Source organism: Panthera onca, chromosome A2 (genome assembly GCF_046562875.1).
Source record: "Panthera onca isolate mPanOnc1 chromosome A2, mPanOnc1 haplotype 2, whole genome shotgun sequence".
Lineage (NCBI taxonomy): Eukaryota > Metazoa > Chordata > Mammalia > Carnivora > Felidae > Panthera > Panthera onca.
Window position 1 is genome coordinate 69,235,992 of NC_138340.1, and position 25,531 is coordinate 69,261,522.

At 38.7% G+C, this 25,531-nt stretch overlaps 1 protein-coding gene across 3 annotated transcripts in view; it reads left to right on the top strand.

Annotated features, from left to right (window-relative positions):
- The window catches only part of VSTM2A (V-set and transmembrane domain containing 2A), a 29,233-nt gene extending 6,801 nt beyond the window's left edge, over positions 1 to 22,432 (top strand). The window contains exons 4-5 of one of the 3 annotated variants that reach the window (XM_060632156.3): positions 106 to 442; positions 19,733 to 19,861. In XM_060632156.3, the coding sequence (XP_060488139.1) occupies positions 106 to 442; positions 19,733 to 19,779 (384 nt within the window). In that variant the 3' untranslated portion in view covers positions 19,780 to 19,861. The other 2 variants (XM_060632155.3, XM_060632154.3) reach the window with 2 other exon arrangements.
- The last annotated feature ends 3,099 nt before the right edge of the window (positions 22,433 to 25,531 follow it).

Here is a 25,531-nt window from a genome sequence, read left to right on the forward strand (position 1 = left end):
ATTAAGACCCTTTCATTTTCCAACATTAGCAAGCTTAGGAGCACGTATGGGAACAAAATCATTTGATGTAGCACTTTTTTTTTTTTTCCACCTGCAATTTTTCAGACAGTGAAAGTCCAAGGCAATGACATCTCTCACAAGCTTCAGATTTCCAAAGTGAGGAAAAAGGATGAAGGCTTGTATGAATGCAGGGTGACGGACGCTAATTACGGAGAGCTGCAGGAACACAAAGCCCAGGCCTACTTGAAAGTCAATGCCAACAGCCATGCTAGGAGGATGCAGGCCTTCGAAGCCTCGCCCATGTGGCTGCAGGATATGAAGCCTCGCAAGAATGTCTCAGTGGCCATTCCCAGCAGCATCCACAGCTCTGGCAACCAGCGAATGCACTCCACCTCCAGCCCTCAAGCGGTAGCCAAAATCCCCAAACAAAGTCCACAATCAGGTATGGAAAACCATTTTGAGCCTTTCATTTTACCACTCACAAACCTTCCCACAGGAAGATCGGTCAAGTAGAGTAGACAGGTTTGTGTATGATGGTTTTAAAATTGGAGACGTAGTGCAGTTGGAATGATGACGAGATGAAGCACGCGGGGCCTTCCCAGAGGACGTGAGTCGCCCCGTTAGTCTCTGGCCGTGTACACGTCCAGGGGACCTAAGAGCTGGACTTTTTTTTTTTTTCCTTCTGTATTTACACCTTAGAAGAACAGTAAATCATGTCATGTTGGTCGCATTATAAATGCATGTTCATTTTCTCTACAGATTTATGTATCGATAATGGCCCAAATTAAGAGACTTTCACTTAATCAAAATGTAAATGAAAGAGACAACACATTTTCAGCGGCCCCTAGCTTGAAGGCAGGATTGTTCTCCAAGGGCTTTTGATTTTGAAGGAGAAACTTCAGCTGCCTGTGATGAAAGTGATAATGATAATGGGAGGAAGTGAGGGGGGATGAAAGGCAGTAAGTAGTGCAGGGTTTCGGCAACTCCCCGCAAATGTGCCTTCGATGCCAATTTAGGAGCTTAGTCACACATTTCCCAAGTCAGCTGTGCAAGTTAAAGCTGTTCTGAATAGCATTAATTTATGCAATCACTCAGCCAATGGAAACTCATTGAAGTTTTAACCTTGATGGGGGATAAAGGGTTCTTGGAATGAGCAGTCCCCTGCACGACCCCGTGACTGTTCTGTATTTTGTTCAAACACTTGACGTAATAATACAGGATGCAGGCGGCATAAAAATACTTAATTTATCGTTCTTTAAGTTTTTCCCTTCACTGTTTATCATTGAAGAAGTATTGATACTACTATTGGTAGTAGCAAATGACACTGCTAACATTCAAGGTCACTTTAGCCGTCAAATACAAAAACCTGGGCATTCATTAGGATAGTTTCAGATACATGTGTACATGTATATTACATATTTGCTGGTGAACAGCACTTTTAAGATAATGTGTGCCAACCTAGGCTTCCTTCTTATTCATCACGTGCTAATGGATATGATGTGTGGAGAGCTTGACTCAGGGTCCCTGGGGGTTTGCATCGCCTTTAAACATGGGTGAGTTTGCCTTGGTCCTGGCAGTTTCTGCCAGTCTGATGAATAAATAGCTTAGCCCCTTAGCCTCTCTAAGGCTCAGTTTGTGTGGCTTTGTCTCATTTTCCTCCTTATCATCTCTTTTGTTTCCCAAGTTAAAAAACAAGACCACAGAGACCACAGCTAGAATATATATGTACATATATATGTATATGTATACATATGTATATACACATATGCATATGTAACACACAGAAACACACACACACACACACGCACGCACACACCCCTAGTGGTTAGAATTTTTGTGTCCATTATTTAATAGAGATTCAACATCTTTGGAGACATTGTCCTCCTCCCCTTCATGCAAAGATAAAAACAGAAGCTAGACACTATATGCAAAATTAGAGTACCCTCAGCAGACAGTTTACAACCTTATTAGGGAGAACTCCAAATCATGGAAGTGAAATTATTAGCCTACATAGACTACTCCAAACTAGAGATCATAAATCTGTTCCACTGAATAAAATCAAATGGGTTACCTATTCCAATGGAGGATTTTAAGCATGGAATGAAATGTTCTATTTCTAAATTATTTACTTTTGGATTAGGTAACTTACTCTCAAAATAGCTAACTTATCTTAATATATTTTTCTCAGTATTGTGATTGGAGCTAAATGGTAGAACTCTAGATATCTTCTTACAGTTTTCAAGTAGGAATCACCGCTTATTTTCCACCACACCACCAGCTTGACTTGTTTTCTCTAAAGCAAAGTGGGAGAAAGGATGCTGACTTCATGGATATGCATCCATGGATATGCATCCAGATATGCATAGATATATGCATATGGAAGAAAGGATGTAGACGTCATGCATAAGCATCCAGATATGCATCCAAAGCCATCTGCTTATAGCAAAGATTAATATGAAATATATCCAAATCTTTCATGTCTATGTTTTTCTACCAGTAGAAATACTAGAAAATATTTTTGATACATTTAGTAACATTTTTTAACTACTTCAGAAGCTGGGATTGCCCAGCCACCCATTCTATATGTGTGTAAGTTTTTGAGCTTGCACAATTATTGTATACAATACAGTATCTGGGATGGATATTTATATAGTAGATTCACTGTAACACCTACATCCTGATTTATAATTTTGCTTTATAATTTTCCAGGTTATGTCCAAATAAAGCTGATTTCAATACCCATGCTTCATTTATTCACTCTCCATCCTTCCAAGAGCTTCTACGCCAGGCACAATGACACAAAAATGGGAGACATACTTCCTCTCTTTGTGAGCAAACACAATATTTGTAAATTCCATTCATCATGCATCTTCTTTTTTCCCCCTTGTTCTATTAAAGGCAAGACATAATGAAGACACAGAAATTAAAATCTTGCTTTTACAGGCCAAGATAGTAACCTTTTGTCTATTTTCGCTACCAGGAGGCATGCTTCATCCATGGTACATAAGACACTGCAATATTAACCTGGGTTACAAAAGGCTGGTTTATCTGGCCTTTTCTCTTCACGATAGTCTTTGACTTGGTTGAGTAAATTATTTAGGCTGAATTACTCAACTCTTAATTCATAGTATTTTTCTGTCAAAGGATTTTTGTCTCTCTGTAGGACAAGCACTAACTGAAAGTAACTCTGTATATATACCTAGATAGAATGTTCAAATTGTCATACAATTAACCAGTTTTCCTAAAAACAGAAATTTACATGAAAAAAAAAGATGGAAGAAGAGCCTATTAACATCTACGTATCACAAGATAAAGATACATTTAACTAGCATTTAATATAGCTAGTCCCGTTTTTCCAAAAGTTAGTGAGCATGTGACTGGACCCTCCGGCTTTAAACTGTTTATGACATCGCCTTTTCAATTCACTTGATTAATGCACAATTAAAACCAAAATAATGAGGGAAAATGATAAAGCAAACAGATAGACAAAACCTGGCTTTTGCAACCCCTTGTTTTCTCATTGCCAGTTCTTTTGAACTTCAGTTTTGTGCACCCATAACTGACATTGAAAAAATGTCCTGTAGATGTTCTGAGGAGGAAGAAATTCCTGATTCTACTTCCATCTTCACAGGGAACACCCAGACGTACTGGAGCGCTCGCGCCTCCCCAAACACCTCCCTCTACACACCCTTGTCTACTTGCTTCTTCCCGTCTCATCCCCCTTCCAGGAGCCAAAGGTGCCCCCCACAGGCCACCGTCCAGTCCTCCCTTTGTCCCTCTCTTCTTTCCCGGCGGCTGGACCCCTCCCCACGCCTGGAAAACTGGCAAATTGGACTGAAGGCACTAGCCGCCAACCACCATCCGGCAGGGGGCGCCGGCGCCCACTCCGCCTTCCTAGCACCTCCTTCCCTGCCAGCCCTGCAGTCAGTCCCCAGCCCGGTCCCCTCACCTCCCCTGTCTTGTCCTGCGCAGTTGCTAGGAACATCAGTCTTCCCGTGTCCTCTTGATAGGCTGGTAGAGTTTCACGTTTGTTGGCTTCTCCCCAAAACGCCTCTCTTGAATGTAGACCTCTTCCATTCTCAACTCCCTGAACTTCTCATCCACTGTTAGGATTTCCACTGTTAACTTTCCCTCAGAAAACTCCTCCACCCCTGTTTCCAGTTCTGATTTCTTTCTGGAGAGCCAGACTGCGGTTCACTCTGGTCCCCCAGTGCATCTCCACATGTGCCTTCTACAAGCACTGTGGCAGGGTAGAGAGGGCTGCACCTTTGTTGACTGTACCCATTGACACGTGGGGCCTTTCCTCCCTGCCCCCCCCGCCCCCCCGCCCCCAGCCCGGCTGGCATGAGACACTTAGACAGGAAGGTGTAAGGTAATGTTATGCAAGCACTGCAATGACCAGTCGAGAGACCTAGCCTTTCTGTTGTTGGCTTTCTAGCTTCTGCTGTTGGCCTCTTAGAAGCCAGGTGTCATAAAAGGACAGCTACCTTGAGACCGCCTTACTGAGTTGACAGAAGCCCAAGCGGGCCAACCCTTACCTTCAGCCCTCGCTGCTATTTCAACCAACACCTTACAGCTGAGCCCAGCTGACATTAACTCCTGAGAAATAATAAAGAGTTGTAGGATGGTTTGTTTCACAGTGATATCTAGGTTAGGCCCCCAAACGCAAACAACTCAAAACTGAGTTTATTGTCTTAGTTTCCTCACCAAAAAGAAATGTTCTTCCTCCGGGGTTCCCCAATCCTTTTAACAACATGATCACCATCCACAGGTCTTGTGGAAATCTTGAAAATGTTCTTATTTCCTCTTCTTCCGGTTGCCACAATGAATCAGTTATTCAGTCTTCCAAATGGTCTCTTTAAGATAACCTTGAACAACTGCGTTTTTTTTCCTGTTCCACCAATAGAGACTTTGTTCTCAAGATGGAGCCTGTTCACTTTCCGCATCTCTTGCAACAGCTCCTAATACTTTGCCTGTTTAAATTCTAATGCATTGAAAAGATCACAACAGAGCAAGTATGATATAATTACTATTTCCAAAGCACCATCGCAAACTTGCGTGGTGTAATTTCCAGCCTTGTTGCTCCCGCTTTCCCAATCCTCACGCCCATAATCTTCTTAATTGGTATTTCTGCAACATTTTCAGATACTGTTTTACCTCTGTGACTTTGCAACTGTGTTTTCCCTGCGTGGGCCCTTCCCTCTTTGCTGAGTTCCTACTCAAATGCAAATTCTTTTATAAAGCTTCCTCCTTCGTCTTAGAATTGGTTGTTTCCTCTTTCAGGGCTCAAAGCAACTTGTTTACACTTAACTTTGAAGCCATTGTTGTGCCTTGTAGTGTAGTGTAGGAATTTTTCCTGGGGCTTTCCTCATTTCCTGGCTGGATTCTGCCCTACTGGGAAGCCTCAGGCTCAGGGGATAGTCGGTCACCCAACTATAACTCGTAGGCTCCAAATATTACAATTTGCATTTGCAATCCACCAGGTGCCTGGAACAAGTGGAGTTCATGTTTGCTGGAGGAAAGGGAAACAGAGAGGGACAGTAAATCTTTGTTTTTGTTGTTTTTTTCCTTATAATTATATTTGCATAAGTACATAATACTGCCACTATTCCAAAACTGAACGAGACTCTAAAACAGTGTTTCTCGAAGTGTAGTGCAGACGACCTAAGCCAGACTCACCAAGGGAGCTGGTTAAAAATTCATATTCAAAGACTCCACCCAGGACCTACTGAATGAAAGTCTGAATCGAGAACCAGAAAGAAGTATTTTTATGTGCAGCAAATTACGAAAATCATTAGCTCTACAAAGTTCTTATAGGCGAGGAAAGAATTTTGTATCGTTTCCTAGGAGATAGGCATGCATGTGTTCGATGCTACAAAATCCTTTTTTTTGAAACTGGCCTTTGGCCATCGTTTATTTTCCAGTGTAGAGATAGACTTGTGCAAAGCTGTTCTCTTCACTCCCGTGATCTGCAGCTGGACAGGAAATCTGGCCATTGGTTAAGGGGTAGTTCTGTTTCCGCGTGTGGAGTCTCTAGTCACTCAGCAGGGACGCTGATTCTCTGAACTCCAAAATATGATGATTGTGTTTTCACCAGGAGGTGAACCTGAACACTGAGAGGCAGCTGCCCTGCTACAGCTGCTAGATGCCAAGAGCTCCTGGGGCTCCCCTGCTGCCGATAAACATGGCTGCTTTCCAAAAGTGGCCAGATCTAGTAAGAATGATCCTGAAACAGGATTCAAAGCTGCCGGTGGGGGTGGGGGTGGGGGTGGGGGTATGGGAGGGGGCAGCTGAGGGGCTGAGGGGCTTGCAGGAGATTGTTTTCCTCACTTAAAATATGAGGAAATGGTGCGTTGCATCCAGGTAGAAAGCCCATGATATGATTTAGACCTCAATGTTGATTTTGGTTTAAATGATCCAACTTGGCTGCTTACACAGGTTAAATTAATTTGATCATCGTAATTCTATCAGTTAAATGGCTGCTATGTAAATCAAGTGTCTATGAATAAGATGAAAAATAGATTTGAGGCAGTGCTTTAGATAATACCGGCCAAGGAATCTGCTCGAGCCATGTTTGAACCGGAATTATGTAGATTAAAAGTCTATACTGGCTAAATTCTCTCGCAAACCATACTTCACTCATTGAAATTCAGTACCTATCTGGGTCTATAAAACCAAGGGCCAGCTATATGTTGGGAGGGCTTTTCAATGCACGACTGGACACATTAAGGTTTACCTGTGATTTCCAGGAGCTCTGTAATTACGGAGCCATAAAGCAGAATTGTCAGGGTTCTAAGCTCTTGTCTCTAATGATTGCATGATCCTTGAGATTTCAGAAAGCTGCCAGAGAAGCAGCTATCTAGATAGATGACCAAAGGTTTGAGAAGTTGCTGGAAAGACTTAGTTCGGTTGGCCAACGTAACACACATCTTAAAAGAAAAAAAATGCAGGGTTCCTTCTCCCAAGGATCGCTGCTGCCACCTATAGCTACCACAGGTGCATTCATATCAGCTTCAAGGGGTAGAAATAAACAGGAAGGTGTTCCTTAGACCTTCTGCCTCTTGCCCTGGCCTTCACCAGCCGGGGCAGTAGGCACAGCACTTAAGAAGGACGTCCGTCCCCATCTCATGTCCATCACTCATAGCTGGTCATGTCTCCATATCCTCATTTATTAAATGGAAATTATGGTATAATCCTCACCGAGTTTTGAGGATTCAATGAAATTAGATACAGAGAGAGCACGGCATTGATCAAGCCCTCAATAAATGATAACTACTTGTTGTATTAATAGGACTGTTGTTGCATGTGTTTTGTTATTATGATGATGATTATTAGGAACCGTGAAGTCCTGAGAGTACATGGTCTACACCACCTGGCTCCACTGTGGCGGAGTGTGTGTATTGAGTGTGTGTAGGTGATGAATTAAAGAAGGAAGACTGAGTCTTCATTCCTGGCCCACGTTTTGTTGTGCATAATTTCAGAACTTCCTTTTTTACTCTGTCACAATGCCATTAGTTGATGATAAATTTCCCCCTAGATAACCATACTAAATATATTGGCCACCAGCTGTCTTGCCCAAGGTTGTAACTAGATCCTTATTGTAAAGCATAATAAAACTCCAAAGGATTGTTAGGAATTTGAACTGTGTGGCCGGAATAAGCAACATGTATTTGGAAACCACAATTATACACCTCGGCTGCTCTCTTAATTAATTTCAAGCTTTCCAAAAATGACCCTCAGAATTTTTAAAATTGTAAAATAATTAAACATATATCTGAAAACATAAACAAATGAGACTAGTTAAAAGCTTTAAAAAGAGAAAAAAAATAAAATGGATTTAGATAAACCAATAACCCTCAGCTTGTTTGTTGAGTGAGCTGTGTACAAAATATCTCTGAACCTCAGGAGTCATTATTTATGACACTGAAATATTAACACATATGCCCTAAGGGTCATTTCCAGCAGTAAGTGACATGATGTATTTTAACTATCTATCAAGGTAAACCTGGCAGTGATTGGTTCCTTTTTCTGTACCTACCAGATATTGAAGCATATTATTAAGTAACTATGATTAAAAAGGTAGCAAAAGAACACAAATATGAATAAGGATGAAAGAAAATAAGAAGCCTGGGAAGCTCTAAAATTACATAAAATAATATCATACTGATGAACTAAAAAATACAAGAATTAAGAAAGGATTGATTTAATTAATAAGTGACAAAAGGAAACATTGTCATAATTTAGGATATATATCCAGATGAACTCAAATTAATTAAAGAGCAGAGCAGAAAAGAAAAATCAGATTTAGAAAGATTAGCATAAAATCAGGTGCCTGAGGCTCTCAAGATTTAAAGTTACAAAATATACAAGTGAAAATAACATTTTACTGTAAGAAATTAAAATTTTTTGATTAAGTCAAATGTAAGTAAAACACGATGCTGCAGACAAGGAAATATGTACATCTAATACTTAGGAAAAAAATAAAATAATATCAATTTTACATATACTATGATTATGTACTCCATTCTAAATGACTTAGAGATAGCAAAATACACTTAAGCCTATTTGGGTATGGACAGCAATACCCAAATAGAAAATATTTGGGGCATAATAATAATTCTCAACAGTACCAACAAAAACGAAAGATATACAGTATCTAGTTTTCTTTTTAAAGACAATAACAAGCATTCTAAATATGAAGACCGTTGGAACACTTGGTTCAGAGAGTTCAGGTTTGAATAAATGAATAAATATGCTGTGTCTTTGGATGGACGATCTCAATTTAAAAAATGTCAAGTTTTTCAAAAGCAGTTATAGACTTGATGCAGTCTCAGTCAAAACCCTAGTCTTTTTTTCAAACTTGACACATATAATCTTGGCAAAGATTTTTAGAATCAATATGTATCATCAAGGTTACAGGGACTCAAGCATTTTGGTATATGATTACTTACATGGTGAATTGGTACTTTTCTTCTGGAGAAAAATGTATCTGGAAAGATCAGTCACAGGGCTTTAGATTGTGTGGCCCACTGGTGCTTGAAGTAATATTCCTGGGAGGAGATTCCAGAAAGATCAGTGGGAAGTAGGCCCAGACCCATGCTTATTACAGAGGTCATCCCTAAATTGGAAATACTCAAAAATGACCAACAGCAAGGAAGTTACCTAATGAATGTGTTAAAATGTTAAAACCATACAGTGACTGTTACACAGCTTCTAAAATCAAGTTTTAATGAAACTAGGTAAGATTCAACACATAATATAATGTGAAAGATACAGGACAAAACATTAAAGTCAAAAATATAGGATATACAACTTTAAATCAATCTGAGATACTTGCATAGAAAAATGACAAGAAATATATGAAAATGTACATCCGAAGTCAAGATGTAATGATTATTTTTAATGTTTATTTATTTTTGAGAGAGAGAGAGAGCAGGAGAGAGGCAGAGAGGAAGAGGGAGACACAGAATCTGAAGCAGGCTCTAGGCTCTGAGCTTTCAGCACGGAGCCCAACGCAGGGCTCAAACCCACAAACTGCAAAATCATGACCTGAGCCAAAGTAGGACACTTAACCGACTGAGCCACCCAGGCACCCCAAGATGTTATGATTTTTAATTGCTTAATTATTTTGTGTGTATCATTAACATTTATATGGTGATAATTTATTACTTTTGTTATATTGGAGGGAAAAAACACATCATTTAAAATTTCCCAGATTTAAAGATAGTCCAGTGACAGGCAACTCATGACAGAGAAAACAAACTAACAAACAAATAAAATATATTAAACAAATAAAAACAAAAAGGCAAGGTAAAATAATGGTGTATGATTGTGGAGGTCATGACAAATTAAAAACATATACACACATACATGTATGTGTACATGCACATATTTATACACACGTGCACACGTATGTGCACACATACGTTAGAAGTCCTAGCATGGAAGTAGGAATTCTCAGAAATTCTAGTAGCATCTAAGTTAAGAACACTGCATCTTATTTCCTGTGAGCTGGATGGATAATCTGACGGTCAAATTATTTTTTTTTTTATTTTTCTGAACATAACGAGTGTGATCTTGATAAATTTATTTTGATGAAACTAATCAAACTCATATAAAGTCCATAAATTACATATCATGCAATCATTTTCCTCTCAATAGCATGACGCATTCGGCCCCCAATTCAGAGGGATTTCAGAGTGATGAATAATGGTGCAGTCATTGGGGCTATCAAGGAAAATTAGTACCCCGGAGGACTTATAAGTGATAATTATGTTTTATTTAATATGTCTTTTAAAAAGCCTGAGAGAGCATTTTTGCATGAATTTAGAACCCTATATGTATAAAACAAACCCAAGACAGGTTAAACTCTTGGTGTTTGAACTAAAGCCAATGGTAAAACTAGGCGTTAGGATTCCCTATTCCGTGAAGCTGATGACTGTGGAGCTGTTGAAAAGTAAACTGCAAGAAATTACATGAAGCAATTTTATTAGCTTCACAGACAAAAATACTTTAATAAAGATTAATGCAGTCACTCTATATTTTAAAGTAGACAGGTCTTAGGCATTGCGCAATGAGGGGGTCTATTATGGGACTGCTTTTTTTCTTGTTTTATTTATGTTTTGTGTTATAGACACAATCTCAGCAACATCTTCTTCAGCCCTGGAACACATTTGAGCTTTAATTTTTCTGATTAAATAAGTTTATTAATTTTTCTCACTTCTCTTAGCAATGTAAAGGGTTAATTTGAAAAACCCTACATGTAGGGAGCAAATAATAAGATCGCCAAGTACTAAATAGAAAGAAAAACCCTTTAGAATGTAAAAACTCAGTTTCAAACAATCTGAAAATATAAGTATTTTATAAATATGAACTATGTCTAGATATTTTTGGTGTTAATGCAGTGTCTAACTATTGTATTTAGCATGTAATTAGAGAGAGAAAGAGGGAGAGAGAGAGAGAGAGAGAGAGAGAGAGGCAGGGTGTGAGCAGGGGAGGGGGAGAGGGAGACACAGAATCCGAAGCAGGATCCAGACTCTGAGCTGTCAGCACAAAGCCCGACGTGGGGCTCAAACTCACAGACTGAGAGATCATGACCTGAGCCAAAGTCTGACATTTAACCCACTGAGCCACCCAGGCGCCCAAGTTACATGATTTTTTATGTAATTCAGTCAATCTATAAGAAAAGAACCCCAGGCCCCTTATGTATTAATGGAGAGAGAGGATTAGAAATTACAATTGCAATTACAATTGCTTCATTACATACCATGACAACAATATTCATGTATTTAAAATTGTATTTAATAACAAATTATGTTTAGGACATTTGGTAAGCAGTCCTGGCAACTACATATTTTTCTTGTATGCACATGCCTTGATAAAGGGGATTTTTAATGCTTCAACTATGTCTGTTAATTACATAATTCTGATGGCTAAGGTCATTTCTGTTCTGAGGATAATTTGTAAAACATTATAATTTAGATAATTTTGAAATGGCTGGATTAAGGAAAAGGATAAAACCATGGGCTCAAATTTAGAAAATATATGGGTAAAGTCTCAAAACATGTTTCTTATGTTAAAATAGGTGTGTTTTCTGAAGCTATATAATTGATGTTTTTCTAAAAAAAATCTTAACGTTTATTCATTTTTGAGAGACAGTGTGAGCAGGGGAGGGTCAGAGAGAGAGGGAGACACAGAATCTGAAGCAGGCTCCAGGCTCCGAACTGTCAGCACAGAGCCCGGCATGGGACTCAAACTCATAAACCCTGAGATCATGACCTGAGCCGAAGCTGGACGCTTAACCGACTGAGCCACTCAGGTGCCCCAAGGTTTTTCTACATCCTATTGGCAGTAGGTACTCAAATAATTTTTTCCTCAAAAGCAAACATTGCTGTACAATTAAAATGGATTTTTTTAAGATTTTTTTCCCAAATGTTTATTTATTTACTTTTGAGAGAAAGAGAGAGAGGTAGAGAGCAAGGAGGGGAGGGACAGAGAGAGAAGGAGACAGAATCCCAAGCAGGCTCTGTGCCAATGGCACAGAGCCAGATGTGGGGCTCGAACTCACAAACCATGAGATCATGACCTGAGCCTAAACCAAGAATTGGACGCTTAACCAACTGAGCCACCCAGGCACCCCAAAGGTGATGTTTAAATGTAGGCAAATTACTGTGTAAATTTTGTTGAAATCTTTACTTTTCAATTTATGTAAGAGGATAAGTGAAAAGTGAAATCACATTTCCGCAGCTATTTTTCTTTCCTTGTCTTTCCTCGACTTCTGTTTCTTCACTCTGAGTGCCGCAGTTGCCATTTCTCTAAAAATATGAGATGTGTTTCTTTGACGAGAAATTCTTCTCTGGTGATGTTAGGGGAAGGGTGATCTATAACAACAGATTCTTTATTTCACCAATTAGTGAATGATGGCTCAAATCTGAAAATACAGCTTTCTTACCTACCTCTTCACTTAGTAGTCAATAATTCTAGCTGTGGTGTACTCTTATTTTTTAATGTTTATTTATTTATTTAGAGAGAGAGAGAGAGAGAAAGAGAGCATGAGAGCTGGGGAGGGACAGAGAGAGAGGGAGAGAGAGTAGGGCAGGGCAGAGAGAGGCGGAGTGGGGGGGAGGGAGAGGGAGAGAGATGGTGAAAGGGGCAGAGAGACAGGGAGGGAGAAGATCCCCAGCAGGCTCTGCTGTGTCAGCATGCAGCCCAGCATGGGGCTGGATCTTAGGAACCATGAGATCGTGACCTGAGCCAAAATCAAGAGTTGGATGTTTAACTGACCGAGCCTCCCAGGAGCCCCTGTGGTGCTCTTTGTATCAGCTTCCTCACTCAGGGCAGACAGTCATAGCCCTACCCTGACGCAAGGTCATTCCACATTGATCCCAGTTGTCTTCATAATTTCCTCTCTTACATTCCCCAAGTTGAATGTGCTTATTTAAGCTCTTTGGGAAAGGTGGCGTTGTTCAACAACACTGTCGAACTGCAACAAAACCACGTGTGTGTGCAGTCCCTAACAGGGGGTTTGTGATCATACCAACAAGATGTGGATTAATATCTACCTTTGCGTTATGAATAAAGAATATGCTAGTTAATAATGAAAACATACATGCAGGAAGGATAGTTAAACTCCGTGGGTAAAGAGTTGCCAGCCTCTCCGCAGCATTTATTTATATACTGGTGGATGTGACGCTAATAATAAATCATTCTTATTCATGCATCAAAGGAGTTATTAAATGCATGTAGTATTAAAAACCTCACTCTGAGAACATTTTGTTTTCCACTAATTTATATTGTTCTCCCTTCCATTTTGTCAAAACAGCTCATATTTCCAAATATTTCTAATAGGCAGAATTGAGAGTCTAGAGTTTTCAGGCATGAAGAATCACGGGAGGAAATTATGATGCAAATTACCTTTTGGAGTGAAACAGAACTGGTTTTGAATGTCTGCGGCACCACCCACTGGCTGGGTAAACTCGAGCACAGAGAGGTCCTTAAGTAGCAAAATGATTATCGTAACTTCATGGGATCACAAGCAGAGGTCAAGAAATAACAAATGTTCAAGAAATATTAGCTGTTGCCATTGTAATCATCATCCGGTCTGCACCCAAAACAGTCTTACCCGGATGAATGAGTTACAATGAAAGTGGGTTGTGAGATGCACTATGGCCTTAGCAGGTGGGAGGCACCATCGCTTTATATGTTCCTTCTCAAGTCAGCGTACAAGGTAGGTAGAAATCCTGAAATCCTGCCAAGGCTAGATTCTCCAAAATTCTGTGGTGAATGGCGTATCATCTCGTCAGTCAGATCTTGAGTACTTGGGCAACTGCACTTCCCACCACCCCCCCACCCCCCCAGCTCCAATAAGAGGCCTCATAGCTAGAATAGAGGTGTAAATTTGCTGATGAAAGGAACGCAGGAAAGGAAATTTAAACAGCTAACCTGCCAACATGCTGGGGCACAGTAAAATAGGCAATTTATGTATTAGGTCAAAATGAAGCACACTTCTTTTAAAAAATGGATTTCTGGAAGAAATTGGCACTGGATCTGTAAGAATTCTAATAAAAAGATATTCTTTTCAAAAAATTATAGGATAAAATCATTCTATTATTTGACCTTTCCCCTTAAATAGTGATTTAGTATGTGCAAACCTGAATAAAAATTGCATTAAAAGCTAGCCCAAATTTTCTCACACAGCTATTTTCATTTCTTAAAACTGGAATCTGTAATAAAAGAGAAGTATGTCAAAGGGTATGTCTGTTCCCAGAGCTGTAATGGACACTCATTCGTTATAAACTTAGCCTCCTTACAGACAAAAAAAAAAAAAAAGGTATTTGACAGTTGCTTCCTTTTTTTATTGGAGCATTTTCATTTTTAGGTTTGTTCAGATGATAAACCTTGCTAATATTCACTTTCACAAAATAAAGACTGGAGTAAGACCGTGGAGCCACACAACTGGAGACAAATTGTTTTCTTTCTCTTTTCTTGTTCCTTTTAATTCCTGTAGATACTCAAACAAGAGAAAGGAGAGAATTATGCCCAAATTTGTAGACAGATGCCCTGAATTGCGATTGTTCTTCGTATCTAAACCAATGAAAAGTTGTACTCACATAGGAAATTAATCCATCAGAAAATATTCACGGCCAAGGAAAAGTGGATATTTGAAGAGCTGGTAAAATTGCGATGGGATAAAGTGTCTAGACAGTTGTCTAAACGCTCCACCTGGTTCTTTGAATTCAATACCCATAGCCTCTTCTAATGCTTTTTCCTGGTAGACAAGTTAACTTTTTTGGCCCTAGGCTATCAATCTGAATTAAAAAACTTGGAAAAAAGAAGTTCGTTAAATTTTTTTAAATGCTTATTTTTGAGAGAGAGAGACAGAGTGCGAGCGGTGGGGAGGGGAAGAGAGAGAGGGAGACATAGAATCTGAAACAGGCTCCAGGTTCTGAGCTGTGAGCACAGAGCCTGATGCGGGGCTCGAACTCACACACTGCGAGATCATGACCTGAGCCAAAGTCGAACACTTAACTAACTGAGCCACAGAGACACTCCTGGAAAAAAGAAGTTCTTAGAAAGAGGAAGGCATGGAAGAATGATGGTGGAGTCACCTTTTACTCAAATGTTTAAGTTAATCTGGATGAACCTTTAAGCTGTAAAAGTCTATGAAACCAAAAGGTTAAAATATTATGTCATAGGACAGTTGGTACACTATACAGAGCAAAACAAACTTTACTTGTTATTAATATTTGGGAAAACTAAAAGTCTGATGATTTTTTAATATCCAATATTTATCAATTTAGAGTTGGGAAAGAAACTTTAGATCAAACTTTTTTTTTTTTGCTCTGAAGTATGTTACGGCCAGTGCATTTTCTCTGAAAAGATTAGTGTATATACAAATAATAGCTTCACATCTTGATGTAACAGATGTGGAGACCATGGAGCAAGGTTGTTTGCCTTAGGGAGTTTCAGAAAAAAAGGATGTCCTTTTTAAAAATTTTTTTAATGTTTTATTTTATCTTAGAGAGAGAGAGAGAGAGAGAGAGAAAGCGCGCGCGAGCATGAGTGGGGGAGGGGCAAGGAGCAAGGGAGACACAGAATCCGAGGCAGGCTCCAGGCTCCGAGCTGTCAGCACAGAGCCCGATGCAGGGCTCGAACCCATGAACCGTGAGATCATGACCTGAGCTGAAGTTGATTGAGCCACCCAGGTGCCCAATCCTTTTGTTTGTTGGTTGGTTGGTTTTAACATTTATATATTTAGAGAGAGAGACAGAAAGAGAACGCGTGCATGCGTGTGCACAGGGGAGGGACAGAGAAAGAATCCCATGCAGGCTCCGCGCTGTCACCACAGAGACTCACTTGGGGCTTGATCCCACAGACCACCTGACCCAAAATCCAGAGTCAGACCTGCTTCTGGGCAGGACGCTTAACCCACTGACTTGCGTCCTTCTAAGCTGATCTGACTTGCCTCGCTGTTCCTTCATTTCTGTACTTTACCACCTCTCGTCCATGTAACTTAGGGTGAGTTATTCCAGGTCGCTGAGTTGCATGTTCTTGACCTGTTTGTCTACTATACAGAACTGTCTAGAGGGCGAACTAAGACAATGTATGCAAATTCCCTGACACATCGTCGAGGCCCCGATGCACGGTAGTCATTTTGGGAATTGATGTGAATCGAGAAGAGTGATGCCGCGTTGTTAAATATGCCCAGTGCCTTCCAGCCTCCTGACCGTGGGTGCCGGAAAGAGATGGCAGTACAGATGGACTAGTTTAAAAAGGAAGGTGCTAACAGGGAGCTAAGTTCTTCCATCTGGCAGACACCTCAGAGGGGCAGGGCACACTTTGCCGTCTGGAAAGTTGTAGTGAGTGAAATGAGGCAGGAAGATGCAGGACTGAGCTGAACCCGACAGTGGTTGCCACCACGCGGGAGAACTGGGCACCATCTGCAACGGACTGCGGACAATGCCAAGGTCTCACTGCCGTGCCCTGATCGGTAGTTTTTCAGGTCGTTTTGTTTTTTTTAAAAGCAATGGAGGGAATTTTTTGTTCTTCTCTGAAATAATAATTACGGTTAAGATAAAATATTTGAAGCCTTTTCTTTTTTTTTCTCTTTTTTCCTATTTCTCCTCAGCCAGACTCGTTTGTCACAGTCAACCTCTTGAGAAATGCCTGCTTGTCCACATCTCAGTGATGGTGATGCGACAATGGGTATTGCATGAGGTCTAAAAAGAGCTGAGAATTAGAAGCTAGGTTCCTGCACTCTTTAGACGTCTAAGAAGATTTCTTAGACTTTTCCATTTGCAAAAATGGAGAAAATGTCTTGCCTGTCTTACAAAGGCGTGGGGAATTACACCTGAGAGAGCACCACGGAAATCCTTAAGCATAAAACCAAACGGAAGTCGTCATTATTAAATAGAAGTGAAAGGACATTACGAAATGGCATTCTGAGTCATAGAGAAATCTTTAAGTTCTATTAGCCTGCTCTTCATCCGGGCATGTTCTCTTGTGCATTTTCTTCACACAATTGAGATAATGGTATCTCTCTTCTTTACAGCGTATTTTGTGTTGGGCGCAAAAGTTTTAAAATTCTCCAGGCATTGTTTTAGACATTGAGAGTCGTAAAAAATTGCTGAAGTTTTGCCCCTTGCCTTTAATGAGCTTGCAATGTAATCCGTGAGATAAGATATGAATATAATGAATTCTTCTTTCAGGGGTCAATGTAAGCCATATTAAGGCCATTGGAGAGGCAAAGCCAATACACTGTGAAGTTCAGAGGGCGGGAGATAACAGCTAGCTGGTGCGGATACACAAAGTGGATGCAGGGTTTTTGAGGGGAAGAGTGGCTTAAATTCATGGTCCTATGAGGAAATAGCAAGTTAACCTGCTTCTGGGCATAAGGCAGAAGAAACCAAAGAAAGCAAAATAGGCAGTCCAGCACAATGTCATACTAATATAAATAATAATAATAATACACAAATGGTCGCTAGGCTCAATTTTGAAAACGTAGAACAAATACATATCTTGTTTGGGATCTTAGAAATGAGGGGGAGCAGAGGAAATTAGAACTCAGGGCTCCCAATGCCAGTCCAGGCTCTCATTACTTCACAAAAGTGAGATGTTTCTATCGGTGAAGATAAGAATAAAGCATGATGAGCGGCCGAAGTTTGCTTTTTGCAAAATAATAATAATAATATTAATAATAATAATAAAATTAACACTCTAGAGAAGAGCATAACATGTTTGGTAATAATGTAGTACTCAGAATAGTGTACATCTGAATAGAAAGGACTATGACGATTATTTGTTAAAACTACACAGGACAAATGACAGCATTTAAGAGTCTTGTATTTTACTAAATCTTTGGGATTACAAAGATAAAGGAGCACATATCTCTTCATTCAAGACGTAAAACAGAAAGAAGAGAAAAACGATCAGTGATTTGATGATAAAATTGCTGTAGAATCTAACGTACAGGGGGAAGGAGGGATGTTTTACAATTGGCCTGACAGCAATACATTTCATTTAATAGAAATATGCTAGGAAATGCATGTACCTAGAGCAGATGAATGATTACGAGCTGAAAAACAAACAAATGCAAAAACAGTACCATGTTACAATGGCACATTGCCTATGTGAGGGCAGTTCAGAAATTTAGTAGCCTTAAAATACTCTACAGTCTGCAGTTGAGTTTCTTTCTAATTATACTACTTGTGTCAATCTTGTTTTAACTTGCACATGCTGGACAGAGTATGGTTGGAAGTGTTGGGTCAAAATGCAGTAGCTGTTCCCTTCGTATCTTTTGGGGAATGGTGGGCTTAGACATCTCCTCTGAAGGGTTGATTATTTGAGAAAGGGGCACCATGGTACACACACAGGTTGAGCAAGTGTGAACCAATTTGCAGTGACCATGCTGAAAAGGAAACTATTACTTCACACAGTACCTTCTCTGAAGAGTGAGTTGTTTTACTTGGTTTTACTGCTCTTAGCATTTTTTAAACCTTTATTCAATACCCGACATACTTTGTGTCACGTCAAAAGCAGTTAGCTATTACTAAAGGAGTCATGTAATCATTTCTTTTCTTTCTTTTTTTCTTTCCTTTTTTTTTTTTTTTGATTAAATGAGTCCATGTCAAAGAATTTCTCTTCAAAAGCTAACAAGAATATATATTTAATTTTGGAAAGCTCTGATGCTAACGGTTCTACATAGATTGACTATATTTCCCTTGCATGATCTTTGTGGTTAGAGCTGCACATGACCTACGCTATCACTTTTGCATTTTTGAACCTTCTTACCCAGCCTGAGTGAAGGCACTCTCTGGAGACTCACCATTAACCTCGGGGTCTTCAGGCACTAGGTTTCTGTGTGGAGATACTGTGTTAAATATATGGCTCACTTACCAAACAAGACGATCAATGGCAGTGACCTAACCAAAAAATGGTAATTTTGGCCTACTAAATGTGAGCATGTGTTTTTGCCTTAATGTTTGTCATTGCCAATGTGGACCTGAACACGCGTTAGCAGAAATGTTCCAAAGAGTGAATTTCCCTACCCTTATCCTTTCGAACAGTTTCAACCTTTCTCCAATTAAAAAAAAAAAAGAAAGAAAGAAAGAAAGAAAAAAGAAAAAAAAAAGACAGAAAAAAACAAAAACCAAAAAAAAAACAAAAAAACAAAAAAAATAACGAAAGAAAATACTTTGAGCCTCATCACATTTTGTCTTCTTACAAGTAAAGGTATTTCATACATAATTAGCTAGAAGCTTACTGTATAAAATGCATGAAGAATAAAATGCAAAAATGCAATGTAGTTCTCCCTCTTACATTTTCCCCAAGCTCTTTCAAAAATTTCCAACTCTTGACAGCACTAACTTTTCCTCAGATCTCCAAGATAAACAATTAAGAAAGATCTTTCTCTAGAACAAAATGCCCCTAACGCACCCATCCCAGAACACAATTCTCCCCACCCATGAGACGCCTGTTGCTCTCAGTGTTGGGTATACTCCTGTGGTTTTGTGCTTATGCGGTAGTAAAACAGGTTATGTGTGTTTTCGGTACCAATAGAGGAATAACGGAATGACTATAGGGAATGATCCGTAAAGAATTCCTTGAGGGAAGAGTATTTGGATTTGTTCCTCTCAGTGTTCCCAACCATGGGATGGCATTGTTTGAAAACAGACAAAACAAACAAGACCAACTTCCCGGGACTGAAATACTTTGTATGTGTTGTTATTTGCAGTGCATGCCAAGACATTCATGAGCACCAGAGCCAAGCTGGCGAGCTAATTAAATATATATATGTATGTGTTTAAAACAGCCTAATAAGGAGCATTGGAAATCTTCAAGATGAGCGAATATCTTATAACTTCTTCCGCAGGTGCAAGGATGATAGCTACAAGCCATGGACTTTCTGTCCTGCTTCTTGTTTGTGGCTTTGTGAAGGGTGCTTTGCTTTAATCTAAAGTGCTGACTTTTTTCCAATATCACTTTCTCTTCTTAAAGCAAAGAGCAAATCGCCTGTAAAATCTACGGAGCGGACAGCAAAGTTGACCCTAAACTCCAAGCACCATTCTGCACCCACTGTTCTCTAATTACCTACCCAAGGAGCGCCTGCTTCCGGAAGCATAAACGAAGAGGCTATCACACGCTTTGTTCATAACATTTTCTTGGGCAAATCACTGATCTTTTATTTCAAGAAAATTAGTGTGGAGTGATAGGACATTTTCTAATAGCAAGATCTATTTTTTGTTTTCGTTTTTTCTCTTCTTTCGGCTGCTTAAAGCATCATCTCGCTGACTGCTCAGGGGTTGGCCCGAACGTCATCGATATAGTAAATATTTCCTACGGATACCACTGATTTCCTACTAAAAGACACATTATCTGCAGGAAGGAAACAGAAATCAAAAAGCTACAGAACATAAGCTATCATCAAACGAAATCCCCATCTTGGGGCAACAACAAAATCATCAACACTGCGTGTCAACAAGGAGAACGTTATTTTAAATAAGACATGATAAAAGAAGGATTTTTTTTTATTTTCTTTTTTTTTCCTTGGATTTTTTTTCTCCTTCTTTTTGATTATAGTTTTTGTTCAATGGTGGCAAGTGCTGATTACGGCCAATCCCTGTCAATCCTGGGAGGTTTATATAAATACATTTTGAGTGTTCTATATTTCAATGTATTTTAATTCATTTTGCAATCCCTGTATATGCAAACTTGACAAATTCTGTAAATTGCTTCTAGTATGTGTGATATAACTTCAAAGTAGGTAGACTATGACCCTCATGCAAGCTGATTTTTATCATCATATATATAAATATATACATATAGAGATCTATATGTTGGGTCACCAACCAACTTTTTTTAGATAACACATTTGTTTTTCACTTATAATTCATATATTGGTGTGAATTTTGTAATGCGTTGTTTCACTTCCACAGGTCTGACAGCTGCAGGTGGTCTCTGTTGCCCTCTGCTTCCTTCTGGAAAATGCATATTCAAAATTGTATTGGTCTCTGATAAATGAATTACTTTTGTTGTGTGTATGCTGTGTTGAAATTTGCTATGTTCCTTTATATATGGTGTTTATTGAGGTTTGAGGGTCTCTTGACTCTGAAGAATGTACACTTTCTGGTTTTGACAGCTATCCCCACATGATTATCATCATTATTGTTTTCAAAAAGCAATGTTGCTTCTAGAAGATTTGCCTTGGAGGTGAATGTGGAGAAGGTGAAGTGGTCACCATGATTCCCTAAATTCATGGAAGAACACTTCTTGCTGTGGCTAAAAATGCTGCTTCCTTTGACCTTTATGAATTTTTGTAGATTTGTCATTCTGTTATTTGCTGCTAATTATATTTTAATGCCTCCTAATTAAAAATTAAAATTTGGTTGTTGGCTAAATATAATATGCAAAAGATGACTGCGAGTCTCCAACTAAAGAAGATAATGTGTTCAAGTTTTCACTGGTTAAGTGAATTACAATTTTAAATATTTCTTTCTTATTTTTTGGCTTTATGATAATTCAGATTATTTCATTTGGAAACTGTTTTCTACCCTGGCAAAGAATGAGAGGCAAAACTACTAATGTGCTCCATATACACTATGGAATACGTACAGGTTGAGATAGAAATGACCTAAGTTTTCCTTCCAGAGAGATTCTTCCATTCCCTTTCATAACAAAACCAGAAGATCATCTCTGTAGGACCAGTAGCTGGCAGGCTGAGGTCCTAAACTGAAGCTTGAAGGCAATGAATACCTCTGCTTTTCAAAGGTAAATGCATTGATTTTCCTGCACTTCAATTACAAGCAATGTGCATATTTTCATATTATCTTAACATTATCTTTGAGAAATAATGTTTCAGGCTAAAACTTCTATTGACATTTTTCTTGTCCATTTGGTTTATTATTTCAGTCTAATGAGAAAAATAAAGGATTTGATTGCGCTATTTTATTAACCTAGAAATTTATTTTCTTTCAAAATTTAATACTTCAAATGCATAAATTAATGGTAAGGTAAATATTAATTGAGTCTATCTGGCCTCTAAAGATCACATACATTCAAGCGTAATTTAGCATACTGATTCTAATTCAGTCAGGCTGGGAAAATCCACCATGTAATTTTTTTACCCAAAGTTCAGGTCATGAGATTGGTCAACTCTAAAGCAAGACAGATGTGTATCTGTTATCAATGATGTTTACCATGCTCGCTCGTAATAAAGGATATATGCTGGCTTGGGAAGAATTCTCACTAGATTCATTGTGTCAGTGTCCAAAATAATCAAGTCTTCTCTGTCAGTGCATTACCAAGAGTCTGGCTCACCGGTGTCTGTGAGAAAGAACATGATACACTATATCTCCAAACTCAAAAAGTTAATGTGTAACCTTAAATATTGGAACAGAAGCCTTTAAAAATTAAAGAGTATCTCTAGTGGTTTTCACCTTGTATTGCTCTGGGACTATTCCTCATAGGTAACCATGATTCTAGAAATAAAGACTGAAAAATAAGTTATATGACTTTCTCAACCTTGACTTCTAAGGTTATGCAACGTTCTTCAGAAGAGAAAGTCATAAAAATTTGAAATTGCTTACCTGAATTCAAATCAGATTCTTTCGTTCTTTCTTAAAGACTTACACATTGCTTACAAATGAAACAATACAAATGCCAACACTTGAGGATAAAATAAGGTAACAAAAATCATCTAAAGCAGGAGATCTTATTCTGAGTTAGTATACAAGCTAACTGGGTAGAGTCTATGGATCCACTAAAATTTTATGCATATTTTTGCGTATGTGTATTTGGTTTTCTTTGAAGCTTTCTTTAAAATTCCAGTTAGTTAACATACAGTGAAATATTAGTTTCAGGTATAGAATTTAGTGATTCAACACTTCCATAAGTCACCCAGTGCTCATCACAACAAGTGCACTCGTTAATCCCCATCACCTATCTCCCCCATCCCTCCGCACCTCCCCTCTGGTACCCATCAGCGTGTTCTCCATAGTTAAGAGTTGATTCTTAGTTTGCCTCTCTCCCTCCCTCTCTCTCTCTCTCTCTCTTTCTCCCTTTGCTCATTGGTTTTGTTTCTTAAATTCCACATATGAGTGAAATCATATGGTATTTGTCCTTCTCTGACAGACTTATTTACGTAGCATGATACACTCTAACTCCATCCATGTCGTTGCAAATGGCAAGATTTCATTCTTTTTGATGGCTGAGTAAGTTCCATTGTGTGTGTGTGTGTGTATGTGTGTGTATATGTATATATATATACACCATTTCTTCTTTATCCATTCATCAGCCAATGGACATTTGGGATCTTTCCATAGTTTGGCTATTATAGATAATGTTCCTATAAAATCAGGGTGCATGTATCCCTTTGAATTAGTGTTTTTGTATTCTTTGAGTAAATACCTGGTAATTCAGTTGCTGAGTCTGTGGGTAGTTCTATTTTTACTGTATCGAGGAAGCCCCATACCATTTTCCACAGTGGCTGCACCAGTTTGCATTCCCACCAACAGTGTAAGAGGGTTCCCCTTTTTCTGAATCCTCACCAACACCTGTTGTTTCTTGTGTTGTAGATTTTAGCCATTCTGACAGGCGTGAAGTGATATATGTGTATTTGTTTTATGGCTAAGGTCCCTTGCATTCACTGTTTCTGAAAGTGATTTGATTATGGTTTGCCAGTCCCACAGAAGAATGCTTAGACATTTCTGAGCACCTAAAAGGACCTGATTATTATTTTAAACTAATTTGCCTTCAAGTCCTTGGAAGCAAGACATGTTTAGGGAAATAGTAGGGGTGTGTGTGTGTGTGTGTGTGTGTGTGTGTGTGTGTATTTGTATACAGATATACATATGTATATAAGAAAACATTTATTTTTAAATCCAGAAAAAAATTTTCCTTTAAATTTATCATATACTGCATGGAATAACAGATATAAGATGATGTGTGTTTTTTTTTTTTTAGAGCCAAAGCTAACAACTTAAAATACAATTTTACAAGATATACACAAATACTATTCAAATAAACAGTCTTGGTTTTGATCTTATATAAAAAACAAAATATTAAATATAACTTAGTAGTAGTTCCTATAAGAAAAAGTAATTGCTAGAGGTGAATGTAATCTGAGGTCATTTATAAACTGATAATTTCATCTTGCAGTTAAGACTACACAGCTACAAAATAGACTTGCACATAATTTCAAATATGAAGCCCAAATCATTTTAATTTTAGAACTGCCCATTAATTAAGGTACAGTCTATCATTTAGGAAGTGTTACAGACCTTATGGTTTCACCTATGGAATGGGTAAAGGCCTTTCCTGTATCTAGGGAGAGACAGACAGGAAACAACCAGAAACAAGGGAATATAAACTAGTGATAAATTCTAAGAAGAAAACCCAGTAGGATGATATAAAGGAGTGTGAATGGAAGTGACCAGGGCAGGCTGCTCAGAGGAGGCAATATTTAAGCTTGAAAGACAAGAAGTCCCTCAGGCAAGGATCTGGGAAGGAAACTTCCCTCAGGGGAAATCGATCTAGGCTGGCTCTTGCACTAGAAACACACAAGGGTGTAGTTAGTGAGGGGAGGTTGGCAGGAGATAAGATCAGGCAAGGGAGAGCCAGAGGAAGTAAGCAAGGACAGAGGAATAGAATAGTTTGTGAAAATTCCAAGGTGAGCTATTATTCTGAGATCCAGACACAGGCTACGTCTGGACTTACTGTATATACTTTAGCTTGTAAACAAGACTCCTTTGGGAACAAAATTGGATCTCTCAAATAGTCAAGTTACACTTTTGTCTGGGGGCTCCGGGATAGAGTAGGCATAAAGGAAGGTAACTACATTTTAATGCTAATTTACAATTTGATAACTTTGAGGAGGGAAAGAAAAAATTGGGGAAATAATCAGGACTGCTTCTGGTGTAGCACTGAACTGGTTATAATAATTACAAATGTGATTTGAAGTAAAAACATGAATTATATGAACTCAAAGTACAGACAGGTTGAAATAAAAGAGACTCCTAGACATTTGCTGTAACATAGTAATTAAAAAGGTAGAGGGAGGGGAAAATTCTGCAAGTGCACAGAAAAAAAAAAATGATCAAAAAATAAAAAAATAAGATCATAGAGTCCTCCACAATACAAATCCCAGAAGAAACTGGATTACAGAGGAACGTGGGGGAAATAGTGACAAAATAATTTTATACTTAGCTGTTATATTTCCGTTATTAAAGAAATAAACAAAAATCATTCTGAGGTAGGCATGACTCAGAAAAATCACATGTATCTACTCTTGTTAAAGCTAGGCTTACTTACCTCCTATATGCTCCAAGAAAAGAATCAAATATGATGTTAAAAATAAATAGGCATAAGATAAACTGTCTACCATATGAGCTTTGAAACTGTGTTCAATCTAAAGAGTCATTGAATATTTTGTTGTATTTTACTGTATATGAAAAGAAACAAAAGTTTCACAAAATAGTATTTACCCTTATTGGGTGCCTGAAGTGAAACGCACTCTAACATTTTCTATTTTCTTCTT